The sequence below is a fragment of the Crotalus tigris genome, unplaced genomic scaffold (genome assembly GCF_016545835.1).
Source record: "Crotalus tigris isolate CLP2741 ecotype Arizona unplaced genomic scaffold, ASM1654583v1 scf7180000019007.31208882:3723066, whole genome shotgun sequence".
NCBI classification, from domain to species: Eukaryota; Metazoa; Chordata; class Lepidosauria; order Squamata; family Viperidae; genus Crotalus; species Crotalus tigris.
The window spans coordinates 2,617,986-2,633,964 of record NW_024097321.1 but is presented as its reverse complement, the minus strand read 5'-3'; the positions used below and the strand labels follow the sequence as shown (position 1 = coordinate 2,633,964).

General features: G+C 40.4%; 1 protein-coding gene across 5 annotated transcripts in view; it reads right to left on the bottom strand.

Annotated features, from left to right (window-relative positions):
* Positions 1-15,619, bottom strand: part of TMEM181 (transmembrane protein 181) — a 30,009-nt gene extending 14,390 nt beyond the window's left edge. Inside the window, exons 1-6 of one of the 5 annotated variants that reach the window (XM_039358261.1) lie at positions 15,004-15,619; positions 8,594-8,697; positions 5,168-5,223; positions 3,445-3,535; positions 1,230-1,360; positions 765-881 (exon numbers count right to left, since the gene is read on the bottom strand). In XM_039358261.1, the coding sequence (XP_039214195.1) occupies positions 765-881; positions 1,230-1,360; positions 3,445-3,535; positions 5,168-5,223; positions 8,594-8,697; positions 15,004-15,134 (630 nt within the window). In that variant the 5' untranslated portion in view covers positions 15,135-15,619. Of the gene's footprint in view, positions 1-764; positions 882-1,229; positions 1,361-3,444; positions 3,536-5,167; positions 5,224-8,593; positions 8,698-9,876; positions 10,066-10,110; positions 10,244-10,276; positions 10,436-15,003 lie in introns of those variants that run through there. The other 4 variants (XM_039358263.1, XM_039358264.1, XM_039358265.1 and 1 more) reach the window with 4 other exon arrangements.
* Positions 15,620-15,979: the final 360 nt, after the last annotated feature.

Here is a 15,979-nt window from a genome sequence, read left to right as displayed (position 1 = left end):
AAAAGCCCTGATAATACCGAATGGGCCCCAATAAGAATTAGATTCTTAGAGGCTCTTTTCGCTTTCTACCAAATTCTGAAATGTACCTAGATAATTTTTTTTTTTAATCCTCTAACTATACTGGTAGTACTTGGACTTCTTTCTTTCCTATGATCTGCTTGATGCTTTTTTACAGTCCATTTCACTGTCAGGCAAATATATCATTATTTAGACAAGGCTAATCTATCTGATTACCCAATTCTCTTTACTGCTCAAGATATTTTAATTAACTGTTTTATTGCAACAATCAGAATTTATCATATTTCAGAAGAGAAAAAGATAAGAAAATAATTTTCTCAATTCCTCTTTGCAATCTCCAGTTTCACTCCCCATGCTCTCCAGTAGTGTCTCCAATTTACTTTTTTTTTTTTTTTTGGTAATTACACTTAGCACAAGACTTTTTTTTTCAGATCAGCACTTTACAGTTTGTCTTTTTTATGTCAAGTCATATGTCTGTAAGTCATATCAGATTCAGAATCAAGTCAACTGCAATCATGTTTAGTATGTAATCTATTTCTATTCAGTTTTTTAAAAAAGGGGATTTCTTCCGCTCCTTAAAAACAATGCCAGACAGATATTTGCAATTCTCTGCCTGGTAACTTATTTAGAAAGATTTTATAATTATTGTCAACTGCTTCAGGATTTCCTGTAGAAAATCAACACAAAGAGACTTCCGTGTAAAACTGAACTTATATTTTCTGCTTACTTTTACAATTTATACTTACCGTGAAGTTGTAACTCTTGAGGTGGTAGATCTCAGGAAACTTGTTAAAGGTAACAACAATGTTATAACGAGTGAAATTCAAATAACCAAGATGAACCACAATAATTTCATCACAATCCTGTGAATTGGGATATGAAAACTGGGTTAGTAGATTAATAATAGCCTTAACTTCATTTTGATTTGGAAATGTGTGAATAGTTCTAAAACACACACGGTTTAGGTACAGCCTCTTATTTTTTTAAAATTGTTACTGACAAAGAACTCATCTGAATAAAATTGCTAATAATATTTTTTTTAGAATTTCTACCAAACATATTGCCATCACTCCTCTTAGAAAGGCAACTTGTTGAATCTGTGATTGCCCATATACATGAATAATTAATTTATGAGTTTCTCTAACAGGTAAATGATTTTACATCTACTTTAGCATTTTTTTTTTTAAAAAAAGAAATTTTCTTGTGCTTACCTTAGCACAGTTGAATATCCTTGTCCGGTTGTGAGTTTCTTTATTATAGTAACGTACACTTCCATTCTTTAGTACACCACGTATTGTAACTGACATAATAAAGCTAATTTTCAAGCTATCCAATTTGTTATCTGAAACATTAAATCAAACACCTGTGACTGAATTTATTTTGAATCACAGACAATCTCTCCCTTTCAGTTGCATGGGGAGATGCTCTAAAAGAACCTAGGAGAGGCCATGACAAGAACTATTATTTTTTTGTTTTAATTAAATATAGGTAATAAGATGACTTCCAAGTATATAATAGTTTCTCCCTTCTCCTACATTAAAAGATTCAATTCATTAACAATTTTACGAATTCCTCCGAAAACCACTTCCTAGGGTTTTGGAGCTGCATGTCACCCAGGGCCTCAGACTGTGTTCTTCTCCTATAAGAGGAATAGTGCAACACGGAGAGAAAAATAAACCAGGAAGGACGAAAACACATCAAGAAATATCAACTGCAGAATCAATCAAATCAGCCACAGGCTACTGAAACTAGTTCATGTTGAAATATGCTCCCAAATAGGCACCATATTTTTTTAGGCACTAGCAACACTCTTCTATGACTTATGGTAGCTTTCTTCAAATAGATGTCCTCCAGACATGTTGGATGACACCTGTGATATTCAACCAGCACTAGGAGAGCAATTGGCTGGGTTAAGCTGATATTTGCGTGATATTTTTGGAGGCAAGGTTCAGCCAGTTCACATATTTTGGATCAGCAAATATGCTCATTAATTACAGCTCTTTTATTACTGGATCTTTTACATTTCAGACATCTGGAAATGTATCTTACACATATGAAATGTGTCACGTAACTTGTTATCTGGAGAAATTTATTTTGCTTATTTTATTTAAAGAAAGAAAAAAACTTAACTAGATAAGGCAGATCAGAAACCTAATTTGTTGTGACAAAAGTGATGCATGAGAAAAGAACTTACGGTAATAAGGCAGCAATTTAGTCAGCATCTTTTCATCTCCTATGGCTATTATTCATTTTCTAATTTATATACCTATTCTCCTAATCTTTTTATGAAGGGCTTTTGACTATATTTTTCGATATTGCCTCTTTCTATGAGGCAGTCTAAGAACAGGTGTCTTCCTTTAGCAATACACCCAGTTTTGTTTATAGGAGCTTAATACATTGGCTGGTTAGCACAAAGTTAATAACTACTTATTATTGATTTACTTGCCCTCCATCCTTTTTAAAAAAATATACAATGATGTGAAAAATTGTTATTTTAGCCTTCAAAAAAAATTTGTGAGATGGACAGGTATATAAATTTGATAAATTAATATATATATAATGATACACACTCTAGCATGTGTATGGTATATACAGCAAATGCTGGCAGTTACATGCACTTGATGTAGCTAAAGAAAATGACATTTTGCAATATAGTCCGTCTTCAGGGGAATTTTCCTCAAAGGAAAAATGTATTTTCTTAGTTAACCCGAACTGCAGAAGCAACATAAGCCATCTTTTCCAGGCAAACTGATTTCAGTAAGAAGATTTCTTTCTGATATATGTTCCATAGCTACAAAAAGTCTTGGTACATACATTGCCTCGTTATATCTTGACATCAGTAATGGGTAATGTTGCTTACTAACACCCCATTTTTATTGGCTTCTTGATATATACAGTGGGGGAGGCAGGATTATCAAGCACCTAAGACACTGTGATACAAAATCAGTGTATCAGATATGACTCTGTTTTCTCCATGCTAAACCAAAATGGGACACAAACACTCTACACCAGGCATGCGCAATCCGCGGCTCACAGGCCACATGCAGCCCTGGGGAGCTAATAATGCAGCCCTACAAAATTGTAAACTTTTAAATTGTTATGTGATTTATGTACATTAACTGTATTACATATTTTATATGTGGCCCAGGACAATTCCTCTTCATTCAATGCAGCCCCAGCAAGCCAAAAGGTTGGACACCCATGCTATATAGCAGGGGTCTGCAACCTTGACAACTTTAAGATTTGTAGACTTCAGCTCCCAGAACTCCTCAGCCAGCTGGGAATTCTGGGAGCTGAGGTCCACAAGTCTTAAAAGTTGTCAAGGTTGCAGACCCCTGCTATATACCATTCATAGGTATATATGTAATTAAGATAATGCAGCAAAACAGCAATATACAACTAAACTAAAAAAAAAAATATCCTTACCAGAAGGTTGCTCCAAGTGCACTGTACAGGTAAGCCAGAGTTGTTGATTATAAGTAGATATTGGTGGCGAACTTAAAGGAAATGACTTTGTCTACAACAAAATGGAAGCCAAAGCTGCAATCATGTGAAATCTTCCCGTTAAAAAAATCATTCTAGTGGAAGCATAAGCTAGTTCGCTTTTTAGCAGTATCTGTTAAGTACTAATAGCACAAATGTTACCCAATCCAAGTTCATGGAAATATTTTCAGAAATATAGGAGCATGTATTAAAAATACACCTCCGACAATAGCATTATCCAAATGTAATTCATTCAAAGAAAATATGTCATTCGTGCACTTCCTGGAGCAGAGTGGCTGGGTGGTTAAGACGCTGAGTTGGAGATTAGCAAGCCCGTGTTCAAGATCCGAGTGGGGTCGTGGTACAGGGTTGAGCTCCCATCCTTCGCTCCAGTTCCTCCAGGGACATGAAAGGAGCCCCCATACTAGGCATCTCCCAGACAAGGGGTAGGCAACCTTGGCTCTTTTATGACTCGTGGACTTCAACTCCCAGAATTCCTGAGCCAGCCATGCTGGCTCAGGAATTCTGAGAGTTGAAATCCACAAGTCATAAAAGAGCCAAGGTTGCCTATCCCTGTCCCAGACAATGGTGGTGTCATCGGCTAATCCTTTCAACCTGGAAGCCCCTTGGTGCTTCTGACACAAGTGCTATGCTATGCGATTCATAACCCTGTCAGTTTGGAAAAGGTTTCTTTTTTCTTTTTTAATAGTTTTATTCATTTATAACATAAAATGTGAAAATACAAAAGCAAATAGCAGGGGACAACAGTAGCAAAAGGGAAAACAAAAAAGGTGTGGAGAAAAGGGAGGGAGAAACAAAAAGCATTGACTTCCATCTCTCTCTCTCTGTGTGTGTTGCAGTAAAATCAGACATTAAAATCAAATCTCAACTTTTTACATTTCTATGTAATGAAAGGGTTTCGTTGTTTTGTCCTGAGCCACAAAACATATTCTGATCCCTAAGAAATCTTAAAAACCTGCATTTCATCAAGAGAAAGGGACTAACAGTTTTACAGATGATCTTTAGCTTACAACCACAATGGAGACCAGCAAGGCGGTTGAGTCAGATCTAATTTTACAACCTCTTTTGACCATGGTTGTTAAACGAATCAGTGCAGTTGTGGAGTGAGTCATGCAGTCATTAAGTGAATCCCGCTTCCCCCATTGACTTCGATGGTCAGAAGGCAGCTGGAAAGGTCTCCGATGACAATCACATGATCCCGGGACACTGCACGTGTCATAAATATCAGCCAGTTGCCAAGCAACCAAATTTTGATCACATGACCATGGGAATGCTGTGATCATCGTAAGTGCAAGGAAAGGTCATCACTTTTTTCAGTGCTGTTCTAACTTTGAATGATCACTAAATGAAGGGTTGTAAGTGGAGGACTGTATTTGGTATGGAAGCAGAAGGAACAAAGTAACTCCTATTACCCTGAATTACAGCCTGGGCGTCAGTAGGAAGAGCCTTGACCTTTGCTACTGAACCACTGAACGGCTGTGCAAGCCGTAGACTCAAGACAAACCCGAGACCATGGTTAATATTATTCTGAATATAAGAAATTGTTGGAATGATACCTTTTTATCTAAAGTATTTGTAGAACGGTTAAAAATTGTTTGGAAAGTCAGAGTACATCAAATGCAAAACCAAGGAACACAAGACTTACCTTTGAACCATTAGTCATCGGAGGTATTTCTGATATGCATTCAATGACTTTGGGACCTGAACAATACATAAAGGCACAGAATTTAATCTATGAATGGCTGTGGAACTCTGGAAGTTGAAGTCCACACATCGTTAAGGCTGATGACGTGGAGAAACATTGCTGTAAAGCTATCAAATATTTTGTTTGCTTGTTTTTTAAAAAAAAAATCCAAATGCTTTTAAGACAAACACCTCATTTGGATAAGACTATAGAATATATTGTGTTAAAATTGCAGGACAGTTGAATCCACTTCCCATGAAAGCAAAAAAAAAAGATTTTCTAGCTCCTGAAACACCTGTCTGCCTCACCAAAGGAGAGAATTTTGCACCGCCCTGTAAAAGCAAACAGTGTGTATCAGCCACTTAGGCTCAAGTCAGCAAATCCATCTGCCCCAACTATTGTGCAAAAGTAAAGCACCTACATCAGCATTCACTTCCCCAGGATAACAAAGGTCAGGTTCATCCTTCCAACGTGACATCAAATATCATCTATGTCAGTGTTTCCCAAACTTGACAATTTTAAGGCATGTGGACTTCACTGTGCGTTGCTGGCTGTGGAATTCTGGGAGTTGAAGTCCTCATGCCTTAAAATTGTCAAGTTTGGGAAACATTGATCTATGTGGACCTGGAGGGCAACTATCTGAAGGAGTTTTTCCAACAAACTGCAGAGGAACCCTGCATGCTTTACTTGTGTTTAGAAATTGGGTGTGAGCAGGCTATATTTAAATACTTTTTTATTCAGACACTATTTTCTTATTCAATGTCACAAACAGCATTTACAGCAGGGGTCCCCAACTCCTGATCCGTGGACTGGTACCAGGCCGCGGCATACCAGCAAACTGGTCCACACAAACAATCAAAGCCCCATCTGTGGGATGCAGGCAGCACACAAAACCACGCACTCTCCAGTCCATGGAAAAACCTCTCTCCCCGTAACCGGTCCCTAGTGCCCAAAAGGTTGGGAACTTCTGATTTATAGTATACAATATACCACCATGACTGGACCAGAATTTCCATTGCTAAGCAAGGCAGTTGTTAAATGAGCCTTGCCCAATTTTACAACAGTTTTTGGGCATGGTTATTAAGTGAACCGCCCTAAATACATGTAAAGGCTGTTGGGTTTATTCTCAGTTTGCTGCTGAAATTCTTTCTGTTAAGTGAATCATGTGGTCATTAAGTGAGTCTGGCTTCCCCCATTGATTTGGTTTGTCGGAAGCCGGGTGGGAAGGTTACAAATGAAGATCACATGATCCTGGGATGCTGCGACTTTTGTAAATACATGTTAGTTGCAAAGTGCCCGAATTTTGATCATGTGATCGTGGGAATGCTTTGACAGTTTTAAGTGTGAAGACAGGGTTGTGAATCCCTTTTTTCCAGTGCTGTTGTTAACTTCAAACGGTTGCTAAACAAATGGTTATAACTTGAGGACTATCTGTTTTCAATTAACTACACAAGGGGCATTTGAAACTCCCCACTAAAAAAAAAAAAAAGCAAACCACAACTTCTGGTGATGAGACTGTTCTACACTAGATTTCTACTTCATTAGAGGCATACAAATACAACTGAGACCAGTATTTCTGTTGTTAAGCAAGGCAGTTGTTAAGCGAGTCACATCTGAGTCTCTGAACTATCTATAATAATAATAATGTTGGAAGGGACCTTGGAGGTCATCTAGTCCAACCCCCTGCTCAGGCAGGAAACTCTATACCATTTCAGACAAGTGGCTGTCCAGTCTCTTCTTAAAAATTTCCAGTATTGGAGCATTCATAACTTCTGGAGGCAGGTTGTTCTACTGATTTAACTGTTCTAAATTTCTCCTTAGTTCTATGTTGCTTCTCTCCTTGATTAGTTTCCATCCCTTGCTTCTTGTCCTGCCTTCAGGCGCTTTGGAAAATAGCTTGACTCCCTCTTCTTTGTGGCAGCCCCTGAGATATTGTTACACTGCTATCATGTCCCCCCTCATCCTTCCTTTCGTTAAACTAGACATACCCAATTCCAGCAACCGTTCCTTATATGTTTTAGCGTCCAGTCCCCTAATCATCTTTGTTGTTCTTCTCTGTACTCTTTCTAGAGTCCCAACATCTTTTTTACATCGTGGTGACCAAAACTGGATGCAGTATCTGGCACAGTTAATTGAACCATTGCAGTTATGAAGTGAATCATGTTGTCATTAAGCAACTCCAGCTTCCCCCATTGACTTTGCTTTCAGAAGACAGCTGAAAGGGTCGCAAATGGCAGGACACCACATGCTGCAACTGTTGTAAATACATGCTAGTTGCAAGCACCCGATTTTGGTCATGTGACCGTGGGGACACTGCAACTGTCATAAGAATGACAGTCACTTTTTTCAGTACCATTGTAACTTTAAACGCTCACTAAATGAATGATTGTACAGAGTTCAAATTCAAGATGGGGGAGCACATGTGCACTCTTTGTTCTTGAAGGTCACCAACTATCACTCCTCTTAAAACATTAGTATCTTTCAGTACAGGTAGTCCTCAACTTACAACCATTCATTTAGTGACTGGTCAAAGTTACAATGGCACTGAAAAAAGTGACTTATCACTGTTTTTCACTTACGAGCATTGTAGCATCCCCCACAGTCACGCGATCAGGATTTGGATGCTTGACAATTGGCTCATATTTATGATGGTTGAGTTCTGGGGGTCATGTGATCCCCTTTTGTGACTGTCAAGGTAATGACTTAGAAGCTAACCAGCTGATGTAATGTATGATGTAATGTTGGAAATGACTCAGCAGGGTCTATGTCTCTTTAAGAGCAAGCAGGGTCTGTATCTCTTTAAGAGCTTTGTATAAAAGGGAAGGCTCTGCAGATGTGTTCTCTCTCTTCTGTATTCCTGCTGTAACTGTGGTGTGTTGGATCCTGCTGTATTAACACGTGTATGTATATTGTTCCTGGTGTATAATATTGTAGATAGTGTAAGATAAACCACCATTTAATATAGACCACTATTTACTGTGTTTACTCCTGGGTTACCTCAGCGCAATAAGACTGTGCATGCTCTGACAGTGATCCTCTGACAAACAAAGTTAATGGGAAAGCCAGATTCTCTTAACAACCGTGTCACTAACCTAAGAACTGCAGTGATTCAAATTAACAATCATGTCAAGAAAAGTTGTAAAATGGGGAAAAATTCACTTGACAAGTGTCTTGCTTAGCAATGGAAATTTTGGGTTCAGTTGTGATTATTAAGTCATTGATGATCTGTAATGCCTAAAATTCATTTATCATTTTTATATCAAGATACTAACAAGGAATACTTTCAGTGGTTTCACTGTTATAATAACGTAATCACAAATGCAGCCCAGGAACAGAAGAAGAAGCAAGTAAAAAAAAAAAATCTGGAAGAAAAGGTGAAAATCTTACCTGCAATGCCTATTAAGACTGTCAAGCCAAAACAAATGAAGAATACTACAAAGACCAAAACAAAGTGGCGCTTGGACAGAGTATATAATCGCATTGGAGCTAGTCTGTAAGCAAGGAGAGAAAAATTAAGTTACAGGTAAACTTTATGTTATCAGAGGTGGGGGTGTTTTTTTCTTCTGGACAAAAAAAAAAATCCAAAATTAAAAGATAAGAATTTCTATCTAATATATGTGGTCATTAATTCATATTTTTAAAGATTTTTTAGACATCACTTTGGAAGGGTTTGTATTAAACAGTAACATATTCTTATCAAATATATAAATCAACCTTCTCGGAAGTGTATGCATAACTTATTCCTGATTTACATAAAGCAGGCTATGTCTTAATGGTAAAGGCTACATTTGATCCAGTTTGTGATTTTGTGACTCATTGTCACCATGCATAATCAGAAAATGAGACTCGGATGTTCTTGAAGGAATCAGAAAGCAACATAAAACTGTAGAAACACACAAACTTCTGTTTCTGTATTTCCTTTATAATGTGCTGATCTTTACTTGAAGAGAAATTTAGAAGACACCCCCTCCCACCCAAGAAATTTTGAATGATCCTAGAATAGATCTCTTCACTTACTATGCCTTCAGATGCCTCAGTAAAAGGCAAAAAGACTCAGCCTTCATTATAATGGCTAGTTCTTGCATGATAATATAATGTAGCCAACATTTAGAACACATTTATATTTAACCTTGCCTATCCCCAACATTAATATGGCTTTGGGACCAAGAAGTGACAATGTTTCATTCTGCATTCCAATAGAGAAAAGGAAATCAACATTATGTGTCAATCCACAAACACTTTTTAAAAGCATCAACAATTTTAATAAAGACATAAACACAGTGTTTCCTCCTAGACAGACAGGAAGAGGAGAAATCTTTCCTGGGGCCTTGTTTCTAAACTTATAATTGACACACCTCAATTACATCTTTTGACTTGGCAGCTCTTATTCCAATTATAAATGCAACAGGTTACAGACAGTTTTACATAGGAAAGCTATTACTTTCTGATTATCTTATCACATAAGTTCGGTCTTATTGTTTAAATCCTATATGGAAGTCGGAAACAAGCCTGCTTTCCACCAGCTGAATCAACTTTTTTTTTAACCTGGTGCTCTCCAAAGGTGTACTATATACAATAGATCAGCCTCAGTCGCTTTAAGATGTGTGAACTCCCAGAACTCCCCAACCAGCATGATGGATTCTGGGAATTGAAGTCCACACATATCTTACTGAAGTTGTGAAACACTGCTACAGCATCGATTATGGGAGCCCATCAATCTGGACAGTATCACAAGGAGGGAAGATTGGACCGGAGCTACCAAACTGCTCTTTCCGACCCTTGGCCTCAGCCTAATTTCCTCCTCAACCTCGGAACCGGCCACGAACTCCGGGCGGTATGTTCCAACGTAACCGGATCACATCAGGCTGGGAAAGGCTTTACAAAGTCTGGCCTGAGTTACGCACAGTAGGATGGGAACAAAATTGCTAAGCGAGCGCCGTGCAATGTTGCGTGCCCATCTGCAACCGCCCCTCCTTCCTCCCTCGACTATATCCCCTTGGCGGTCAAGGCATCACGCTTCCCAGGGAAGCCCCCCGCTCCGTTTCCAAGCGCAGCCCCTCTCCAACTCACGGCTCCATGTCCACGCTGCGCACGCGCACCAAGGCTCCTTCACCTTGCCAGCATCTCGCCTCCAGAGGAGGAGCCGCTCCACTGCCACCTGGCCCGGTGGCGGCACCGCCCGCGAGCCGCTCAAAGCACTTCCGCGTGCGTCACCCGGCGTCCCAGCCCTGCCTCCTGGCGAAGGGGACAGGGCGAAGAGAGCCCCGCCCAGCCGCTCTTTGGAGGAAGGGAGGGGGAGCAGCTGCGCGCTGTCAGGAAAGATTGCCATCGCTGCCTCAGCCGGGCAATTTGAAAACCTCTAAGGAGGGACGGGGGGGGGGGGGGCGGAAAGAATTGCTGAACCTCCAAACAAGCTCAGGAATCCTCGTTTCCGAGGCTCCTCCTGCTTCTTTGCCTTTAAAATGATAAAATCCCCCTCAAGTTGGTGTAAAATTCTGGCGGCTGATGTTCCTTGAAAATCACACAAGGTTTCACACAACACACTAAATTCCAAAACAAGTAATCCAGAATAACAGCATAACAGAGTTGCAAGGGACCTTGTAGGTCTTCTAGTCCAATCCCCCTCTTGCTCAAGCAAGCGACCCTACACTATTCTGGACAAATGGTTGTCCAGTCTCTTCTTAAAAAAAAACCTCCAGTGATGAAGAACCCACAACTTCTGGAGGAAAGTCACCCGTTTCACTGGTTAATTGTTCTCACTGTCAGGAAATTTCTCCAGATTGTTTCTCTCCACATTATCGCCAGGCCCAAACATAATTGATTGACTAATTTGATTGAATATATGCTATTAAGTGGGTGATAGCTCTTAACAACCAGATAGATTTTGTCCATGACATTCTGTACCCAACCAGTCCTTCAAGCACTTCAAATGGCACACCATTGCTCCTGAGTCCATCCAACTTGATATAGGTCATCCTTTTTTGCCCCTTCCATCTCCCTCATCATTACAATCTACTTCTCAAGAGAGCCCAAAGTGTGATAAACTGAGTGTGGCCATTTGTGCCTCTTTGAATTAATTTGTCCTGGGACCCACTTGCCTGTTTTGACTATTTGTGATATTTTTTGGGTTTTCCAACACCAAAACACCAAACCATTGATGCTTCTTCAAATTCCAACTTTTGCTTCACAGGGGAAGCAATTCCCTGCATGAGTCTCATCTTTGTAGAGAAAGATACCTCCCAAAATTCACTGATGTTGTCTCTAATGTGTTACTGTTTGGTTACTTCTATGTTTGCTTTGTTTTTATTTCTTTTTGTTAGTCTGTGACTGAAATAAAGATGATACTTATCTGAATATCTTTTCCAAGGCCTTCTTGGCTACCCTATCTAAGTGCTAATCTGCAGCATAATCATAAAAAGCAGAAGTTAAAGATCATGTCAGCATCTTCATTGTCAATTCTAGGGCTGTTTTTTGTAATTTTGTCATTAATTTGGCCTTTAATTTTCAAGTGTGCACCTTGATTTTTATCAAAAGGTTCATTTGCATTTTTTTCAGCTATCAGAGCAGTATCACCACCATACTACATGTTTCCTCTTCTAAATTTAAAATTGGGTTTCTCTAGTTTTGATTATATGCCATCGCTTCATTGTCAACTCCTTAAAACAATAGATTTTTTTCATATCTTCCACCATGCATTCATCACTTTGCCACTGATTGTCCTCTTCTCTTTCTTCCACTTTTTCAACATTATAGCCTTCTCCAGAGTACTAGATCTCAATATTATTCAACTTTTTTTTTATAACCATGTAGTTCCTTAATTCAGAATAGAGTAGGGGCGACTGGATGGAGCTGAGCATTTTCTGGCTGGCTGCCCTTCCTGACACCTTTATACAGCATATAATGTTGAATAAATAAATACAGCCTTGTTTTAATCCTTTGCCACCTGGAGCGTGGTTTTGTCCTGTCTGAGGTTTTGAAATTAAATATTTTGAGATTCTTATTTTCCTAAGGACTTTCCACAACTTCATATGGTCAACACAATCAAAGGCCTTTCTGTAATCAACATTAATAGCAATACCAATAGCATTTAGGCTGATATACTGGCCCACAGTATTTTACAGCACTCTCTGAGTGGTTTACTGTATAAGCATTATTTGCATATTTTCCCCAACAATCTGTCCTTTTTCAATCTCTTGTCACTGCTGCTTTATATGGATATGGCTTAGAGTGATGCATGTACTACTTGTTGGGTTTTGTAAACTATGATTTCTGTTTATCACAGTGTGTGAAACATGTCAGTGAAGGTTATTTAATAAACCATAATTAAGCCAAGGTTTAGTGCATTGCAAACATGTCTCTAATGTGTGAAAACCTCCCACATTTTCACTCATGGTGATTTAATGACAATGTAAATCAACTCTAGAGGAAGGCTAAAGCTACTGTTATTGAGACGAGCTATAAAAACAGAGCCTTGTGATCCCGATTGTGTTGTATCTCCTCTCCTTCTTGTTCAATGAATTTTAATAATATTCAGGAGCCTGAACTGCTTCTGAATACCATCAAGTCTTAAAATATGTTTCAGGCTCTTTTGCCTAGGACACGGTTCTTGCATATATCCCTCAAAGTCAGCTTTCTTACTCTCTGCAATAGCTGCTTAAAATAATTGATTTTGAGGAAGTCGAAAGAAAGTAAGTAGATTCTTTAGGGACTGGGATATCTTATCAGACTTCTAATCTCAAAGGGTAAGTTGGCCAGTACTGCATACCGTTGCATACTTAGCTGAGGGGAGGCTGAGGTGCCATTTCCTTTTTTCATCTCAGGCAAAGTATCTTGGGTGATCTACTGTATTTCCCCGAAAATAAGACTTGGTCTTATTTTTTTTTTTATTTTTTTTTCCTCCAAAAGAGGCATCAGGTCTAATTTCAGGGGGTATCTTTTCCACAGTCTCACGTCACCTCAGCGGCACCAACGGCCCCACCCAGCTGGCCCACTTCTTCTATGGCCAAAGGAAATGCCTCTGCAGCTGAGAATGGAGCTGTGGATTGATGCTCGTGGCGCCGCCCCCCTCTCCAGCCTGCATTTCGCCATCAGAAGCCTTCTGGAAAGGCCTCTGCAGCCAAGAACTGAGCTACGGATTGAATTTGTAACTTGGTTCTCGGCTGCAGAAGTCTTTCCTGAAGGCCTCTGACAGCAAAATGCAGGCCAGGAGGAGCCACAGAAGAAGTGGGCTAGTAAGGCGAGGCAGGTGTTGATTCCTGGGAGGCCTGGCTGCAATGGTAAACGGGTGTGGGGTGCATGGGGCAGCTCCACTCTCCCACCCCCACCTAGCTTGATTTTTAAGTGTGCGCCTTGCCCCAAAACTAGGGCTTATTTTGGGGGTAGGGCTTATATTAGGCCCACCCCCAAAAATCAAGCTAGAGCTTATTCTGCGGGTAGGTCTTACTTTCGGGAAAACATGATACGTTCTTCTAAAAACATGACTATATTTTGGCCAGCATTACTACTCACACGTTCTGGTAAACATATACAACAGCCAATACAGATGTTCACTGTATTAACATTCTCAAGACTGAGCATTGTGGGTTTTTTTTCTTTCTTAAAAATATTATAGCATGATTGTTTTGTTTTGTTTTTTTAAAAAAAGGATCAGGGGCTCACTGAGTAGGGAAATCAGGACCAAGTGATTAATCCATGTCACAGTTAAATCTAGGAAGCAATTAAATTTTATTATAAGTTAATATAAGCTAAATTTTATTTTAAGATCTTATGATTAGGCATAAAAATAACTATTGATTCACTTTTAGTTCCCACCAAGATGATTGTTAATGAATTTGATTATTTTGGCCAATGGAAGTGGAACTTTGTCTCCAAATCAAATATTCCTCCCCTGGATGCCTGTGAGAGACCAAAGAGGAAGAGAGAACTTTATCTCCATCATGACACCTTGGAAACTTTTGGATAAGGCTGGCTTCTTCAAGAGATACATTCTTAACTGTGATGCTATATATATTAATTGAAATTGCTTACTGGGAGAAGGAATTCTGGTTTTCCTGTATCATTTTCTGTCACATAATTTCTATACACTTATTGGGAAGTTAAACCCCAGCCTCGAGGATATGCATCCCTTCAGAATAGGCAAGCACAGACAGAACCCTAATCTGGGATTATCATCCAAACATTTAGACAAAGAACAGATTTTTTTTTCAATCACCATCAGGATTCAAGAAATGTAAGGAAGCCTTCCCTTCCCTGATAAAAGGAATCTTTTAAATCTTCAGTCAAGACCACATTCCCAAGAAAACAGATTAACTCAGCTGGGAGAAATCAGAGCTCTTTCACGACAGCCATTTTGTAACGAAAGGGAATTGTTCTCAGGATACTATATAAGCCAAAGCTGCTTTTCTAAGGTTTACATGAGGACCCTGTTGCAGGCGCCATCTTCCACTCCCCCACCCACCCTGAACAAGGAGGGAAGGCTGCCCAGAATGTGAAAAGCTCCCTGAGCATATGATCTTGCCTAAATCATCCACTGATGCTTGGGAAACTCGCTAGTCAGTCCCCCTGGCCCAGAGGCCCAACTGCTCATGCACACAGTCCTCTTAGGGAACATTAAAAAGCTCTTTACCAAACTGGTGCCCCCCAAGTATGTTGAGATGAGCAGGATGCGGAGAGTTAGTGATCCATCCCATCTGACACCCCAAATTGAGGGAAGCATCTTTTGCTTCTCTTCCGCCAGCCTGCGGGAAGATTCGGGGATGCAGCTAGCTCAGGACCGCTCCCTCGCCTTCTCCTCTTACCTGTAGTAACGATCATCCTTGTAAGGGGTGAGATCCTCTTTGATCTCCTTATAAGTCTCTTTGATCCTTTGGTAAATGTGCTTGAACTCGCCGCAGAGCGGGTTTTCAAAAGCGGGATAATCGGCCTCCATTCCGCACCCTGTTATTAGAAAGCTCTCCCGCTCCAGCCCCTTGACGTCCGTCCCTTCCTTCGCTCAGCCATGAAGCCCTTTTAGCCCTGTGACCTCCAAAGCTCTCCGGGCTGCAGATAGGGCCATCGAAGGCCGCGGAGACGATCCGGGAAACTAGCGCTGGAATAAATCCGCCTCCCTCTGTGCTTCTCCGTCTGCCTCGGTCGCTCTTTCTCACCGAGTAGAGCGCCACCACTGGCGCGGAAAGGAGTTTCGTGGAAAGCTGACGCTCGATCTGCACTCCCTTTGGGAGCTCGAATTTGGCGCTGGGGGAGAGGGGCTTTTGGAAGGCTGACAAAGGCCGCGAAAACTGAACCCAGAAAATTATGCTAACCTTTCCTCCCTTCCTTTCCAGCCTTAGAATTCCCGAACTTGGCAGAATTGGGAAGGGAGGAGGGATCAGCACCAAGGATAGCGCCAAGGAATCCTTTTCTCAACGCGGACGCAACTGGGCTTCAGAGTCAAGAGGAGGACGCCCTTGTTTGCCCCTCCCCCTCTCCATCCCTTGAAACACAGCCACACGAGAATTAACCTCCCATCGCAGCCTTTTCAGTCAATTGCTGCTGGTTTCGTGTTTATTCTTCAGTCTTTGTTTGTTTTACCCAAAGAAGTGCAGTTTCTGCCATTACAGGGATAGTGCCTTCCTGCCGTTTTTCAGAATTTAGCTGTAAAGACTGCTTCGGTTGCTGACTAGGATTGGCAGGTTAATTAGCTATGTAACATTAAGCTGGGCTCAACGCTTGGTGATTATCTGAGCTAAAGTTCTCCCTCTCCACCTCTCTCCAATAATAATTCCAAGGGGAGTG